This window comes from Perca fluviatilis, chromosome 12 (assembly GCF_010015445.1).
Source record: "Perca fluviatilis chromosome 12, GENO_Pfluv_1.0, whole genome shotgun sequence".
Classification (NCBI taxonomy): Eukaryota; Metazoa; Chordata; class Actinopteri; order Perciformes; family Percidae; genus Perca; species Perca fluviatilis.
In genome coordinates, this window is record NC_053123.1 from 11,371,785 (window position 1) to 11,387,029 (window position 15,245).

Below are 15,245 nucleotides of genomic sequence, written 5' to 3' on the forward strand. Positions count from 1 at the left end.
TGACACATCTTGCTCTAAATCTACAGTCTCTATCAACTACTTCCAATTCTCTGATGACACAGAAAAATGTTCTTGTAGATGAGAAATGGTAGGATAAAAATACTTTTTCCAGCTTCCAGCACATCCCCGAGTAATTGTTGATGACACTTGAGCAGCAGCAGCTTTACTTTTTGAGCCATGCTCATTTTACCACAGCTCTGACTTGGCAGAAAGGTCCCAACGTTTTTTTTTTTTTCCTCTACAGGTGAAACTGTCTAACCCCAGGATGCCCACTGGACAAATTACATCCCGACCATCTACTGGTGTGAGACGCCAGTTCAGGAGCCTGATCCGAGCGGTGCTGCCCGAGAGTGCTCTCACAGAGCAAAGACACTTTGGATCGATTGCAGTATTGCCCAGAGCACTTACTGCTACTCACATCCAAACCACAAAAAAACTATTTGGCGTGGGCATGCCCCCATGGATATTAATAATTGAAAGGGTTCTTGGTCATACCAGGTTTATTTCAGGGAAACAAGGGCCATCCAGCGATTTTTAGCGCACTGTTGTTCAGAAATACCCCTCCCTCCAGCTTGAAGACTTCAAGTTGAAGCATTACTAACATTCTATCCACTAACCTCCCATGTTCAATTCATTTTCCCACATAGCTGCAAAATGTGATAGGCCAAGATAACATGAAAAAAATGTGAAAAGCACATAAAGCTACTGCAAGGCAATTTAAATTTGTAATTTTCCGGAGAGCAAAGCTGGGGGTGGCATAAGCATCTTGGTTGATTGGCTCTTCTACCTGAACACTGGGGTCCCGCGGGCCTGTCGGTTAGAGACGGATCACAGTTTATTCTGATGTTGTGAAACATAAAGGCAAAGAGTACATTCAATAGGAGCAAGAAATTCTCTGCAGCTCAAGGACCACGGGCGAACGACTAGGATCATAACAATGCCCTGCTACTCAATAACTGTTCACTGCTTCGCAGGCCACAGAGCTCACTGCGAGTAATTTTCTATTGGTTTCATACTCTATCAGTTGTGGGCTCTGGATCTTTATGAATGCCATCAAAACACGCGGTGCCACAAGAGAGCCCTGTGCGAAACAGCAGATGCTGTGTTTTTCACTTCTTGAAATATATTAATGACACTGTCTGTGAGAGGAGCTGGCTCATCCCATAGAGATCCAGTGTTGGAGAGTGTGGGCACTGACCTGAACAATCCACACTTCAGTCGCTCCCCGGGGGGCTTTCATGCACATTTACTCATAGCAGAGATGGGGTCACGATGCCCTCTTAGCACAGCACTAACACACTAACAGCGCCTCCACTGACTGAAAACACACACACTACACTGCACACACAATGTGTAGCCCATCTAAAGCAGTCAGATATGACACGCATTCACCTGTGAAAAAAGACAAGAACATTCAGACAGCACGAGCGCGGCGGGTACTTGAGCACACCTTGCGCACACACGCGCACGCACCACACACACACACACACACACAGGAAGCATCTTATCTGCTGTAACTCATTTCACCGACCCAGGGACTGAGAGCTGAACTACAGGTGTGCTCTCTTTCTGTCTTTCGTATGCTGTGGTTTATACACGTAGCGTCTTCTTTCAGAGCACTATCACGAACTTCTTCCAGAGTGCTTATCAACAAACAATTTACAATCCAAACATATACTGCATCTCTCCTGTTCTAACAACATCGCTCTCTTGCATTGTCATTCTCTCTCTTAGCCTCCGCCAGCCACAATCTCTCTCTCTCTCTCTGTCAGTTTCAGTTTTGCCAAAGTACGACGCAATCTATTGTTTGGACATTGAAAATGCGGTGCAAAGCTAAATATATTAAACAAGGTTAGTGTAAAGCCCCTCGTTGAACATATTGAAGGTACTTAGACCCTAGGCAACAATAATTGCTGTGAACAGCTGATTGTAAATGTACTACATGGCTACAGTGTCTGCAATGGAGCTCAACAGTTAATTGTTTTTTGACTGAGTGCTTATGATTTCACCACTGGCCCATCTGTGCAATTATCAGTTTCAATTTCAAATCATATCAGCTTGTTAGCTAGCAATCCGTTGTATCCTTTGGATGGACTGTGTCCATCCCTTTGTCCGTCCATCTGTGAAACATGATTCTGAGAGGACAGTAGTCTGCTATTGAAGACAGTTGGAAGGATGACGCATCCTGGAACATTTCTTTTTGGCATTTCAAATAATTCCCTGATCTTTTTATAGGATCCTTACATCTTGTTACAGCAGCCATTATGTGTCATCCAATTTGCACATGAACTAGCTGATTATAACTCGTGCTAGCAGTGGTCGGCAGTTATCTTACACCTTAGTTATGGCATCAGACATTGTTGCTGGGAGGTGACATGTGAAAAAACTTATTATCAATATCTTACAATAGGATAATTATTCTTAGTTTTGAAAACATGTTCTGCACATTATTGCATTATGACTACTGTCTCCAATGACATAAAACACTGTTGGCAAATTTACATGTGGCTCTGCATCCAATTTACTCCATCATACCTTTTTTCCCCTGTGGTTCTTTGCAGTTGTCATGTAGGCAGGCACCCCAGGGTGACCACTGGGAGAGCAGGCAGTGATGCTGGCAAGGGATGGAGCAGTGCTGGACCGCCATGGGGGGCTCTTCACCAGCACACAGCCTGGCATTCACAGGCCTGGACACTAACCAAACACAAGGATCACAGGCAAGGATATAGCGAGTCAAGCTCAGACGTGTGTGTGTGTGTGTGTGTGTATGTGTGTGTATGTGTGTGTGTGTGTGTGTGTGTGTGTGTGTGTGCATGCGTGCGTGCGTGCGTGCGTGCGTGCATGTGTGTGTAATTGCTGTCAGATACTGTAATATGTTTGTAAATGGAATGCAAACAGAAGTATGTGCTAGATGTTGTGAAAGAGTGAAGAAGATGAAGAAGCATCGGAAGGGAAAAGCATGGATGTAATTGAGTTTTGATTGTGAAGACGGGAGTGTATTTATTAGTAAAGGCTACAGTTTAAAATGGTGTACGTTGTGGTGAGAAACAGGGGAGATTTAGTGAAGCTTATTATGGAGGACCAATAAAGGAAGAAAAAATAAAGAACAGAAGGAAAATTGCTCGTCTCGTCTCACGTCTGGCTCAGGAGAATATTAAATAGAGGACAGCGGCCGGCTAAGGGAGTAAACAGGAGCTGAACACGAAGATATTAAGGCAAGACACAACATAACCAACTCACCGCTAAGCATGGCTGGTATCATTTGGAGTTCACAGAACCCTCAGCAACCTGTTATGGGCTCTGACATTAGTATCTCACACAGAATGAGAACATATTTCTTTACCTTTTCACAAGACGGTTTTATTTTTCCACATTACCAGAGCAAGTGGCTCTCCATATTGCAGATATACAGCCACATCTGTTTGCATTAGGTAAAGGTAAACGCTACAGTTGATGTATTGATTTGTCCCTTTGTCCCTCACATCCATTGGTTCAAAGAGCTGCTCTTCTTGATATTCTATGTTCAGCTAACATATTCACTGTCCAAATACACCTCTGAGCTAGCACTTCTGTGAACATATCTGCGGAGTAAAAGGGGCATCCCACAGCAACTGCCAAAACCCCTCAGCTATGGCATGAAGCCACCCAGGACTCATCAAGTATAAGAAAAATATGGATGGGGCAAAATTAATATGTTATTATTACATAAATGGTTATGTTTATTAGGCAAGAAAGAGTGTGATTTGCAAAAGAGCAGCTTATAGTTAAAAGTCATTAAAAACTACCCACTGTGCCTAATTAAAAAGATAAATGAAATACTTGGTATGCATGCTCCTAGTTTTTTTTTCTTCTAATGATTGATTTTATAAGCCTAAAAGTTTCCTTTTGTTTAATTGAAATTCTGTAAAAGAGTATCACTTTTTAGCACAGCATTTTGAAGTCCATAAACACTCAGTAACACTGGTTGCCTTGGTGATTCTGCCTTTTTCATTTCTATTCATATATATTATTATTATTATTATTATTATTATTATTATTATTATATATTAATTTACTTGGGCTGCATGTAAAACCTGGTTAACCTGTGGTGTCTCTGGGTAGTTAACACAGCTAATGATAGAACATATTTGACATGATGATGTTTCTCATCATCACTGAGTGATACCTACAATTGTGATTCAATCTAGAGAAAGCTCATGACCACGTTTAGGTTTTATATTTTATTCTTAAGTTCTAATAACTGTAACCTCTGAAGAAAAAAGGCTGTTTATTTTCTTTGTTTCTAGTATTTGCAGCATGTTAAAAATGGGCAAAGCCAAGTGCAGAACAATAAAAACACAGCAGCAAATGCTTTCCTTTATGCATAACTGGGAGCAGCAAAACATTATAATAAAGGCTTCACAACCAGTGAAACTGATTTGGTTCAGGGCAGGATCCCAGGGACATTACAATAAATACAAAATGTAGATCCATTTAACCAACAAATTTATAATCACCAATTAATTATTTTTACATTTAAAGACATATTTTCAATGAATCCTAGATTTTTTACTATGTCCACCACGGGGGTGTTCACTGGAAATGCATGTATACATCTTACATTTCAACTGCTGTGCAAACAGCTGTACAGGAATGTTGCCTTAATAAAATAGTCCCGACAAATTTTGATGTAAATCAGGAAGTATTTGATTTAAAAAAATAACTAACAAGATTATGAACCTGACAACACATTTACCCCTTGTTTTTGGTATATGAATTTTTGATATTCGTTGCTACGGATACATTTCAGCCGAGCTGAAGCCGGCAGCACTGCCAAAACCATAACATGAGCTGTGTTTCTCTCTAACTAACTTCAGTAACTGTCTTATTTCCTAACTTAGACTCTAAAAATTGACTGACTTCATTATCTTATGCAGCCTGTCTTATGCCACATGTCTACATGTCATTACAACTTGTTGTATCTGCATGATACTAGCATAATGCATAATAACAAACATAATTCACAGAGGGAGGGACGATCAAGTTCCGCTCAATGTTTAAAGTAAATCAATTCTTCCTCTAGCTTGCCATATTTAATCCAATGTGAAAACACACTGCAAGTCTGTATCAGCCATATTTCTTAACCTCATAAACACATATACAATATAATGGAATAGTCCTTATCACCTTTGTTCATGCCCTCGTGTCCACCCCACATGTTAAAGTGATTTAATCAGTTAGATTTCCTGTACTAACATTAATGGGAAAAGGAAGTAAGACTGAAAACACTAACGTAGATATCACTTTTAAACTTTGGCTGTAAAATTTATGTTTTAGTGTACATTTTGAGATAATTCATGCGCGAAAACAGTGGCAGAATTTCATCCCCTTCCTGATGAGCTGTTGGTCCCCTTCCTGCACATTTGCAGACGCTTTGTCTGATTGGAGCAAATAAACCGTGGCAGACAATAATTATGGCCTTGCCTAGAAGTGCTAGTAGCCATACCCATTGTTTTGTCCCAAATATCTTCTACAGTGCACTCAAAGAAGGGTATTTTCCCAAAGATGCCAAATAGAGATTTGCTTGTTATCTAAAGAGGAAATTAGGGATCTGATGTAATAAATATTACTGTTGTATAAATGGTAAGATGTTAATCCCCTTCTCTGTGATATATCATCATCCTCCAACAAGCACTACTTTTGGTTATATTCTTATTCTTAGGATAAGGAACTAAGAAAAAATATCAATAAGGATCAATGGTGTGTTTCCTAATATAGCACTTTATAACCTGAACAGAACAAAGCCATTCACAGTGCCTCAGATTCACCCACGCACACATCGATGGCAGCGATGCTGCTGTGCTCATCGGGAGTAATTTGGTCCTCAGTGTCTTGCTCAATTATTTTCTGGTGTGAACATTACTGTCTCACAAGGTCGCCAGCATAGAGGCTATAGATTTCTTGGCCCGGTGAAGTCACTTCCTGGTATCTTCGCTGGTTCCCTGGCAACCTATTGTCAAGACTCCAGGAAATACAGGAAATAGTCCAGCATACAACCTCCCGTGCAACCACAATGTGTCGATTTTACATTCTGGCTTTGTACGGATTAAACAGAAGAGATATAATTAGATGTAAAATGTGCTAATTCACATGCAGAGTAGTAGCTCCCCGTTGTTTAAAGTGTAAACTTGAATAAATTAATGAATCTTCTTGTCTACTTGAACTGTGAACATGCTTTTGTCTGCTTATTATGTATTATGGCCTGCATAACCAACATAAGGCTTTGCTGCTAACTTTCACTTCAATAATTTATGCTTGTATCAAAACACACCACTGAGTTTACTTGAAATGTATTTATGGTGTATCTCTTGAGTCACCATGTGCTTCCAGTGAGCCCTGGGTCAAACGTTTTTTTCTTACCCTCCTTCCTGTGATGTGGTGCTGAGTCATCGGGGACTTGAACACAGTAGGTCTTTCTGGTCTGGATCCCGCTTCCACACAGAATACTGATGTTAGCCAGCCGCCGGTCCTGCTGGCTCAGTAAGGGGAGGATGCGACATTCGCCCCAGTCAGTGGTCCTCCACACATAGCTGACAGAGCGCACACAGACACAAAACACACATTTGCAATTTGAACAAGCAAACAGCGGTTAAATTGAGTCACTGCTGGAGTTACTGTTTGATATGTCTCAGGAAGTACAAAGGAGCATTGTGTTTGTGTATTTTCAGAAACAAAGCTACAATCCATTCAGAAACAATTGATAAATGAATGCATTTATCAAAGGATAAAGTGTCAACATACACACAGTATGAGGCAGTTGTTTCCGAAAAGTCCCTCAAAGCAAAAGACAAATTACCAAGAGCAGTCTCTGGCAAGAGCCTCTCGCACAGTATGTCAGGAGGAAGGAGGCATGATTATTTTGATTTCAAAACTTCTAAAAAAAACAATGTTTGCTTTCAACTATGAAAAATGCAGCGATGTAGAAAGCAATAATATTGGAGCAGTTTACCAGAACAACAGCCTGTAGTAATCTATCAAACGCTTAATTTCTGTAATGAGTTTTCCCTAATCATGTAAATCCTCTGCTCTCAGGCACTCCATGTAGATTTAGCAAATAAAACAAAATCTACCAGCAGGGGAAATAACTCTCTATTGACTACTTTGTTTACTGAATGCAATATTAGCCAAAGCCCATATCAACTCCATCACTCCTAAAACAATGAGGTGTTTGTCATCCATGGCATGTCCATTTGGTCAGAAACTCCCAACAGTACATTAGGTTATTCTAGGTATTGCAAGGTAATTGAGGTTATGCCAAAACAAATATGCACAAAGTAATTCAATAGTGATATCATGAATATTTTCAGCCTTGAGGCTTTATCTCCTAATCATTCAGGTGAAAAAGCTCAGAGTAGCAAAATTAAAAATCATTATTTGGTTTTAGACTTTGACAATTTATGCAGAAACATCTGCATCAGGAGATTACCTGTGAAAAAAGCTTTTGTTTCTGAGGATTGTGATTTGAGAGCTCAAAATTAGGTATACGACAATAATCGACACTGTTAAGAATTACCTGGGGCAGTTTGGAAGTAAATCTCCTATGATGTGGCAAGCTTCTTTTTCCTCAAGGGCAGGACATTGTTTCCCTCCTCTGACAGGGATGTGCGTCATGATCCGTGACCGGAGTCTGTAACCAGGGGACAGGTCGGTGGACCGGCAGGTCTTAGAGCAGGGACTCCATGAGGACCAATCAGATGTCTGACAGTCCTTGGGCATCACACACGCCTGGAAGGTGAGAGGGGAGTTGTCCTTGGTGCACAGACTGTGGGTTGAGAAGAAGAAAATACTACAATTGAGAAACATCAAAGAAACTTTATTTCATAACATAACATCTTTGTTTGAGAATAGCGTTGCTATATAGAGAGAGCATGGTAGATGTTAGGTGTGGTTTGGGATTGAAATAGATTGGTGGACAGATTGTATGAGGAAATAATGACAACAATTGTAAGAAATACCATCTGCTTGACTAGTGGATGTCTTGATTTCCTGTTAAACAGATGACCTTTGCAGCTTTCTTGTCTACATATTCAATAATAATATAATATTCAAAGCTATTATACAGCATAATAATAACAACACAGGTCTCGGGCATACAGTCAGCCTTTACAAAAATAGTAGAATAGAAGCTAAAAGAGCTGATTTAAACAATTGCATTAGTCATGTAATTACAATTCCATTGTTTAATTTGGACAATTTGATTAGGTAGGTTATTAAGATGTGAGGAAAATGCTCATTTAAGAATTGCACTTTGTAATTAGGCTGTAATTAGAAAAGTAGAATGAGGCAGAACTCAGGTGGGAAATCCATTTTCAAAAGCTCCAATCCCACTTCTTAGCAAATACCATGCTAATCAGGCACTGTGCTGTAAATGGTCCCTTCACACTCATATGCCACAAAGCCAGTGAACCTGCCTTGTCGGGGATAATAACATGCAAATATCAAACAAATCACAAATATCCCTAAAGCTGCCATGCTTAGCTTCTATTTAGCAACTGCAATGCGCTGCCCATGACTGCAATAAAAGCAATGTCAAAGAATAAAACAATGCATTCTTCCGACAGGATGTTATTGATAAGTCGTTGCTGATACCACGGCTTTCATGAATGGCATTCAACAATGATTTCAACAGCCAGCTAATAGTGTCACTCTACACCAAGTAGATGATATAGTAGCCTGTTTAGTCAATATAATTGTCTCTGAAAAAAAGCACAATATGGAATGTTGTTTATTTCTGCATGTTTTTGTCTGTGTGTGTGTGTGTGTGTGTGTGTGTGTGTGTGTGTGTGTGTGTGTGTGTGTGTGTGTGTGTGTGTGTGTGTGTGTGTGTGTGTGTGCGCGCTTGCTCTGTGTGTGAGCATGTGCAATAAAATCCATTCTTATCAAATCCAAATACCAGGGTTTGCTCAAACAGCAGGGACAGGAGGGGAGCAGCACTTGACATTTACCATAATAGTGCCTCACCACCATGCTAATACACTGCTGAAACACCAGCTCTCACATAATCCAGTTATAATTGAATAAATAACCACCATCAATAAAAACATTTAGTTTCACAGAATTCACCTCCGCTTGAGATAAATGACCCACTGGGATCATGAGGGGGGGATGACCATCGATCATGTCCCTCTCATGTTACAAAACGAGTGTGGAAGAACCATAAAAACAATCAGCTCCATTAGGACTATTAAATCGGTCACATACCCACATTCAGCTACAGAGCACATTTTACAACTCACCTTATATTCTACATCAGTGGAAAAATAGATTAATGTGATTAATGTAACGTCAGAATCCAGATATCTTTACAGGTCTGTTCCCCAGACTAACTACAAACCAGCTCTATTCACACAGCCACCTTGCTTTCATTATAATCTTGGATTTATCTTGGACCACTGTTTGTTTATTTCCCATGTAATCATCTTGGGTTCACCTTTTTTCATTCTCGCTGTATGAAAGGTGCAGCACCTTGCAGCACTTGTGATTGGCTTACCTCAGCATAGCATTCCTGCCGTCACTCCGTGTGCAGCGGACTTGTCGTGTCTTGTATCCTACCTCCAGTTCCCATGACATGGGGTACTTGTGCGCATGAGGGTGGTGGTGATGGGCGTGGTGGTGAGAAGCCTGCGTGTGCAATGTGACTGTGTTGTTCTCATTGGAGCTGGCGCTGAAGTCCACTGTGGTCCTACCACTTAGAAGGGCATCCTTGTGATGGGGTAGTCGGCACTCGCTCCAGGCCCCTACTTTAAGGCTGTACTGGTACTCGCCCTCCCCAGCAGGGCAGTCAACAGAGCTAGAACAAGTCCTGGTCTCAGTTAAGTTGGGGCAAATTGCGCCTCCGTACATTGGTGTGGCCAGGACATGTCGAGTCCGATGCTGCAGGCCAGCGCCGCAGGTTTTGCTGCAACTGGACCAGGAGTTGAAGTCTGAGACTACACAGTCCTGGGGGCAGGGAATGAGGCATGCCTGCTCCACAGGTGGTTTCTGGGAAAAGAACTCACATATCCTCAAGGTGACTGTAGTATGGTTTGAAGTGCGGACACAATTTACTTTGCGCCTCTGGATGCCATGCTGTGCTGTAATGCACTCAGTCGTCCTAAGCTTGAGCTCGTTGGAAAAGAAAGGGACAAGAACACAGCCACCCCAGTCTGACACCTCCCACTCAAAGAGGTTCTGGTGCCAGTCGCAGACCTTAAAGCAGTGACGCTGGCTTTCCGGCTTGTCCATGTGGTGGCAGTGGGAATGGTGGGTAGTCCAGCCCTCCGTGTGGACACACCATATTGTCCTTGTCTGAACCCCGCCAGAACCACACTCCTCCCCGATACATTGACCCCACTGGCCTGCAACCAAGAAAAGACACATGGAGAAGGCATTTTCATTAAAACCCGGAGCTTTAGAAAAAAATTATTTGAATTACAGCTATCTGGCAGCTTATGATCAAGCACAATTCAAGGCCATTCACTTAACCTCCATGGTTGCTTTATTCATGAACTAAGTAAGAAAGAAACAAAAGTACTTAAACCACTGGGGGACATCAATATAAAAAATACAAGGTTAGTTTCTTTGTCACAAAGGACTAAATTCACTTAGATTCTTGGTCCCAAACTGATCAGTATCTGTTAACAGTTGCTGTTCGGTATTATTGTAAGATATGCTACTACTTCGCTGATCTACAAAATGTTGTGAACTCTATAAATCTTAAAGCCAATACCTTGTTTTTAAGTTGAATTATTTATTTTTAATTTCATCTCAATACAGCGTCCTCTTCAACAGTGAAAGCATTGTGTCTGTAAAGATGAGGCGCTGCACATGGAACTTTTTTTTTTTCATTCAAAATAACCCAAATCAACCAAAGACATATATGACATTTTGCTGTGGTCTGACTCTTTGCTAGCAGTACAGATGATTTGAGTTATCCTAATTTAATATAAGAATACAATCCGAACCTTAAAAACCAGTAAAATAATTTCTGTCTGCAAAAGAGAAGAGTTATAATAACGTCTAACTGCCCTTATTGAGTAATTCTTAGTGTATAGAACAAAAGCACAAAGACAAAGACAATTTTCTTTTTGTACGTTGATAGCTTGAGGAACTGCTAAAACATCACAGTTTGAAAAGTAGCAATAAAAGCAAAAGTGCTTTTATTACTACCATCACAAGTTCTGACATATAGAGAAGTTCAAAAATTGGGTAAGTGGTGAGGCTGATCCATTTGTAATAACAGCTGCTTCAAAAATACATGTTCCACATGAATTAATTAAGTATTCTGAAAACTGATGTCTGCTGTGGCTAGATTTGACCTAACTAACTCAGAAACAGTTATTGTGGACACAAATTACACAACAACATTATGATCAGTCATACTGACATTAGGCTTAGAGCGTTAGTGTTAGGCAACTAAAAAAATCAGCTCAGTCCAACATATTTCACACACATTTCACAAACAGTGACGTTTTGAAAGAGAGCGGCAACTTCCTTTTCAGGTATTCACCATCCTATCGGTGTGATGATGTGGTTGATTTCTGCAGCGAGAAACAGAAACACACTCGGCACTCACTGCTTGGTAACATCAAAGTGTGTGACAAAAGCACAGTCATTTTCCACCTCTGACAAATAGCGAAAAGTAGAAGTACTCTGTGGTCAGAGAGAGAACAAAATTGCTGATATCTTTTTTTTTTTCGCTGTGAAAACTTGTGTCAGCGTCAAATTGTAGCTTAAAATGTAATACTTATATGGGATCAAGGCTGACCACACACCTCTATTTCTGTGGAGGAGGGAACGACAAACTTTTCACAGCCACATTCAAGTCTGCAGACAGTGAGGATATAAAACTAAAAAAAGCAAGATTTTGAATATAAAGTTTACCCATCTGTAAAGAAATGAAAGCTCTGTTTTATTTATTCATAAGGGGCAAAAAACTGTTGATTGGAATCATAATGTTGCAGTGGTTGGCACCATCGCCTCACAGCAGAGGATCCTGGGTATGAAAGAACAGACTGTGTGGAGAAAATGGATGGATAGATGACAAATATAGTTAGATTGTCTCCAACTTTGATATGCACTAAATGTTGCTCCTATCGGAATGTTCCAGCAAACAAAGTCTCATGAAAATAGTTGTCAGTATTGTGTAGGCAAGCACCTTTTTGGTTGCTGTAATTCTCTTATGAAGTGGATTTCTCTCATTGATTGTGCATGAAGCACCGGTTGAATAATAATGCTCATTTTGTTGAAGGCTTCTATCTACCTTCTCTATTTCAATATGTTCTCAAATCTATACCAAAAAGTGCCATGATATAGTGGTCCACGTTGTGTTAATGTCTGCAGAATGTGTAGATTACGCTTATTAGAAAAGCTAATCAAATTGCAATTTCATAAAATGCAACATCAATTTGTGATTCCTAAAACACAATCCAAAAAACGAATTTGTGCCCTATTAATTTAGTTTTTGACCTTTTGTCTTCATTTTCAAAAGAAGTAGACATAAATCAGAAAAAGAAATGAATGAAATCAATTCGCTGAGATGATGTGGTTATTTACGTCAGTCACCTTCACTTCTCATCCAGTTATTTTGCCACATGCTATGAAAGGGATAATTTGATTCATTTCTTTTAATTGGAATTAAATTGATGTAATAATGAGATCTTAGTGCTTTCTAAATTGCTTTCGAATGACAACTTGCTGAAACAGTTTATTGCCTTTTGGTGCCACTGAAATCTGTTGTTAACACTTTGTTCCCTGTTCAATTACTGACACAACAACACTGCTTTGAAGCTGTAGCTTTTTGCTTAAGGGAGCAATATTTCAAACTGCTAAATTGTTTCATAGTTCATCGAAGCACATCATTGAGTTTATTCTGTCGTGGCTTTGCAATGCTAATGTGGGCTTACAGTGTAACTTACATCATTATGTTAATATGATCATTTTGTCTTACACTCTGTTTTTAAAGCGAGTACAATACTGCAAACTGTTGTACACTGGAAAAGAGTTTAATTATTTGTCTATTGGCTTAAAGATAAAATACGTAATATATCTGCATTAAAATGTCTAAAAACAACTACACCTATGTTATACATTTTTGTTGGTGTATACTTACATTATCCCAAATGTTTCCAACAATGTTCAAACCCAGGGAAATCTGTAATTTTAACCAATGACACAGGACGTTTCATTTAGTCGTCTGTCATTGGCGTCATATAACCGTTGACCCCTCTGGTTCCTCTAACTTCCGTCAAAACACGGGAAGCCAGATGATCCGTTCAACAGTATTTGGGAATCATACAATGTCACATAATTATACTAAGTAACAGGATTTTTTTCTGACACACAGCATATTCTTTTCATTATTACATTCCATTTTGCATAATATAATAATATCATTTATTACAATAACAGAAAGTTTAATGTTGCAACGTGGAACAGACAAGAAACGGCGGCCATCCCGGTTTCTCCAGTCCGCCCCGGAGATGCCACACGCCATCCCAACCAGCAAAGTAATGGTACGTGTCCATATAGGCATTTTTCCCAGCATTGCACACTAGTGGGCTTGTCACTAGCAGTTATCAGTTTATCTTCACTGACCACCGACAAGCAAAGAAAACCCATAACACTTCACATGGGGCTGTCTGCTCCAGGTTTCAAAAACGGACGTTTCTGAAAACATTTTTTGAGAGAAACAGGCTATGCAGTTGCTGAATCTGTCTTCGATCAACAACGGTCAGTTTAAAAGACTTTTGTCAGCTTATGAGAGGCAGTGAGCCGAGCTTCCCGCTCCTCATTTGCACAAAGTAGCCTGGATTCACTGTTGTGCAAATGAGGAGCAGGCGATTCGACGCCCCCGCGATGCTACCAGAATGCATTGCACAGTTTCTCTCATAGAAATGAATGGGAAGCAGGGAAATGACGCTGACGATGGACACATACTATGTACGTCTTCCAGCGGTGGGGAGTAACCCCTTTCCCCACGGTTCTGAAAACACCCGAGAGGGGACACTGACACAAACACACTGATTTTACATCTTGCTAATGTCAGCAGCTACCACCACAAATAAAACCTAAGTAATTTATTTCATTAGAATGCCATGACATGAATAAACGTTACTAACTAAACTTTAATTTATTAACTTGTCTGTGAACAGAAACATTTTAATCGGCAATGGTGGTTAATAATAAAGACAACGGCTCCCATGATCCTACGCAAATTCACAACATCCTCTAAAGTCCGTGTTTAAATCCGTGGTTTCGATTTAGAGATCCCTAACTGCAGAAAATGACATATTATGCGTTTAATTTTAAAAACTAGATAAGACATGCAAATAAACATGTACATAGCCATCTTTGTCTGATACATTGAGGGTATTCCAGCAGATGCATATGTATGTGTATGTGGCGCAAACACATTAATACTGTCACAACAAATATTATCATCTTTTGTCTTCATTGACACCGCAGCCAAAGGTTGTTGATTGGCATAAACAACATATGGACATGGATACGTGGTACAAACCTACATGTGACTTGTATTGAACCAGGGTTGACGTGACTGTGAGCAATTATATTATTTGCTTTCACAGGATGTGCTAATTCCTGATCCTGCGTGAATTGACATGGAGGACAACACACAATAATGTAGAGAAAGCATTCTCATTAACAACTTCATTGGAGAAACACACTCGAATGCAGCAGTCAATAAAAATGCAGCAGACTGATAAATAATGAGCTAGACCTGTGGCTTATGGAACTAGAGCTCTATCAAGAGGTCAAATTTTAGGCACTTGAAAGCAAAAAACATATTTGGTTACATTAGCCTCCTTAAAGAAATACTTCAAACTCAAAATTATCATTTGTATATTAATTAATCACCCTGTGTTACCTTGAATTCTTGAAGAAAAATTTCTCGCATGCCTCCACGATGAAGGAAGTATTTAACAACAGCGTCCATGGCCCCTATTACTCTATTATTCTCCATTTTGGGATTTTCTGCTCACCGTGGAGGCATAGCATTCAAGGTAACGGAGGGGGTGGGGGGGGCGGAGGGAATTAACATACAAATGATCATTTTGAGGGTGAAGTGTTCCTTAAAGCAAAAGGCCATTTGTGTCTAGGCTACCTTAAAAATGAGCTGCATGCAACATGAAGCCAAACAAAAATAGCTGAAAATAAGAACATAGGTGCATACCTACACTGAAGCAGCTCAGCTTCGGTATGAAAAC

General features: G+C 40.0%; 1 protein-coding gene across 1 annotated transcript in view; it reads right to left on the bottom strand.

Moving 5' to 3' along the window:
* Nucleotides 1-15,245, bottom strand: part of thsd7ba (thrombospondin, type I, domain containing 7Ba) — a 187,330-nt gene that overhangs the window by 91,175 nt on the left and 80,910 nt on the right. Inside the window, exons 4-7 of the mRNA XM_039819012.1 lie at nt 9,530-10,376; nt 7,553-7,801; nt 6,400-6,569; nt 2,536-2,694 (exon numbers count right to left, since the gene is read on the bottom strand). Coding sequence (XP_039674946.1) covers nt 2,536-2,694; nt 6,400-6,569; nt 7,553-7,801; nt 9,530-10,376 — 1,425 coding nt within the window. The remainder of the gene's footprint in view (nt 1-2,535; nt 2,695-6,399; nt 6,570-7,552; nt 7,802-9,529; nt 10,377-15,245) is intronic.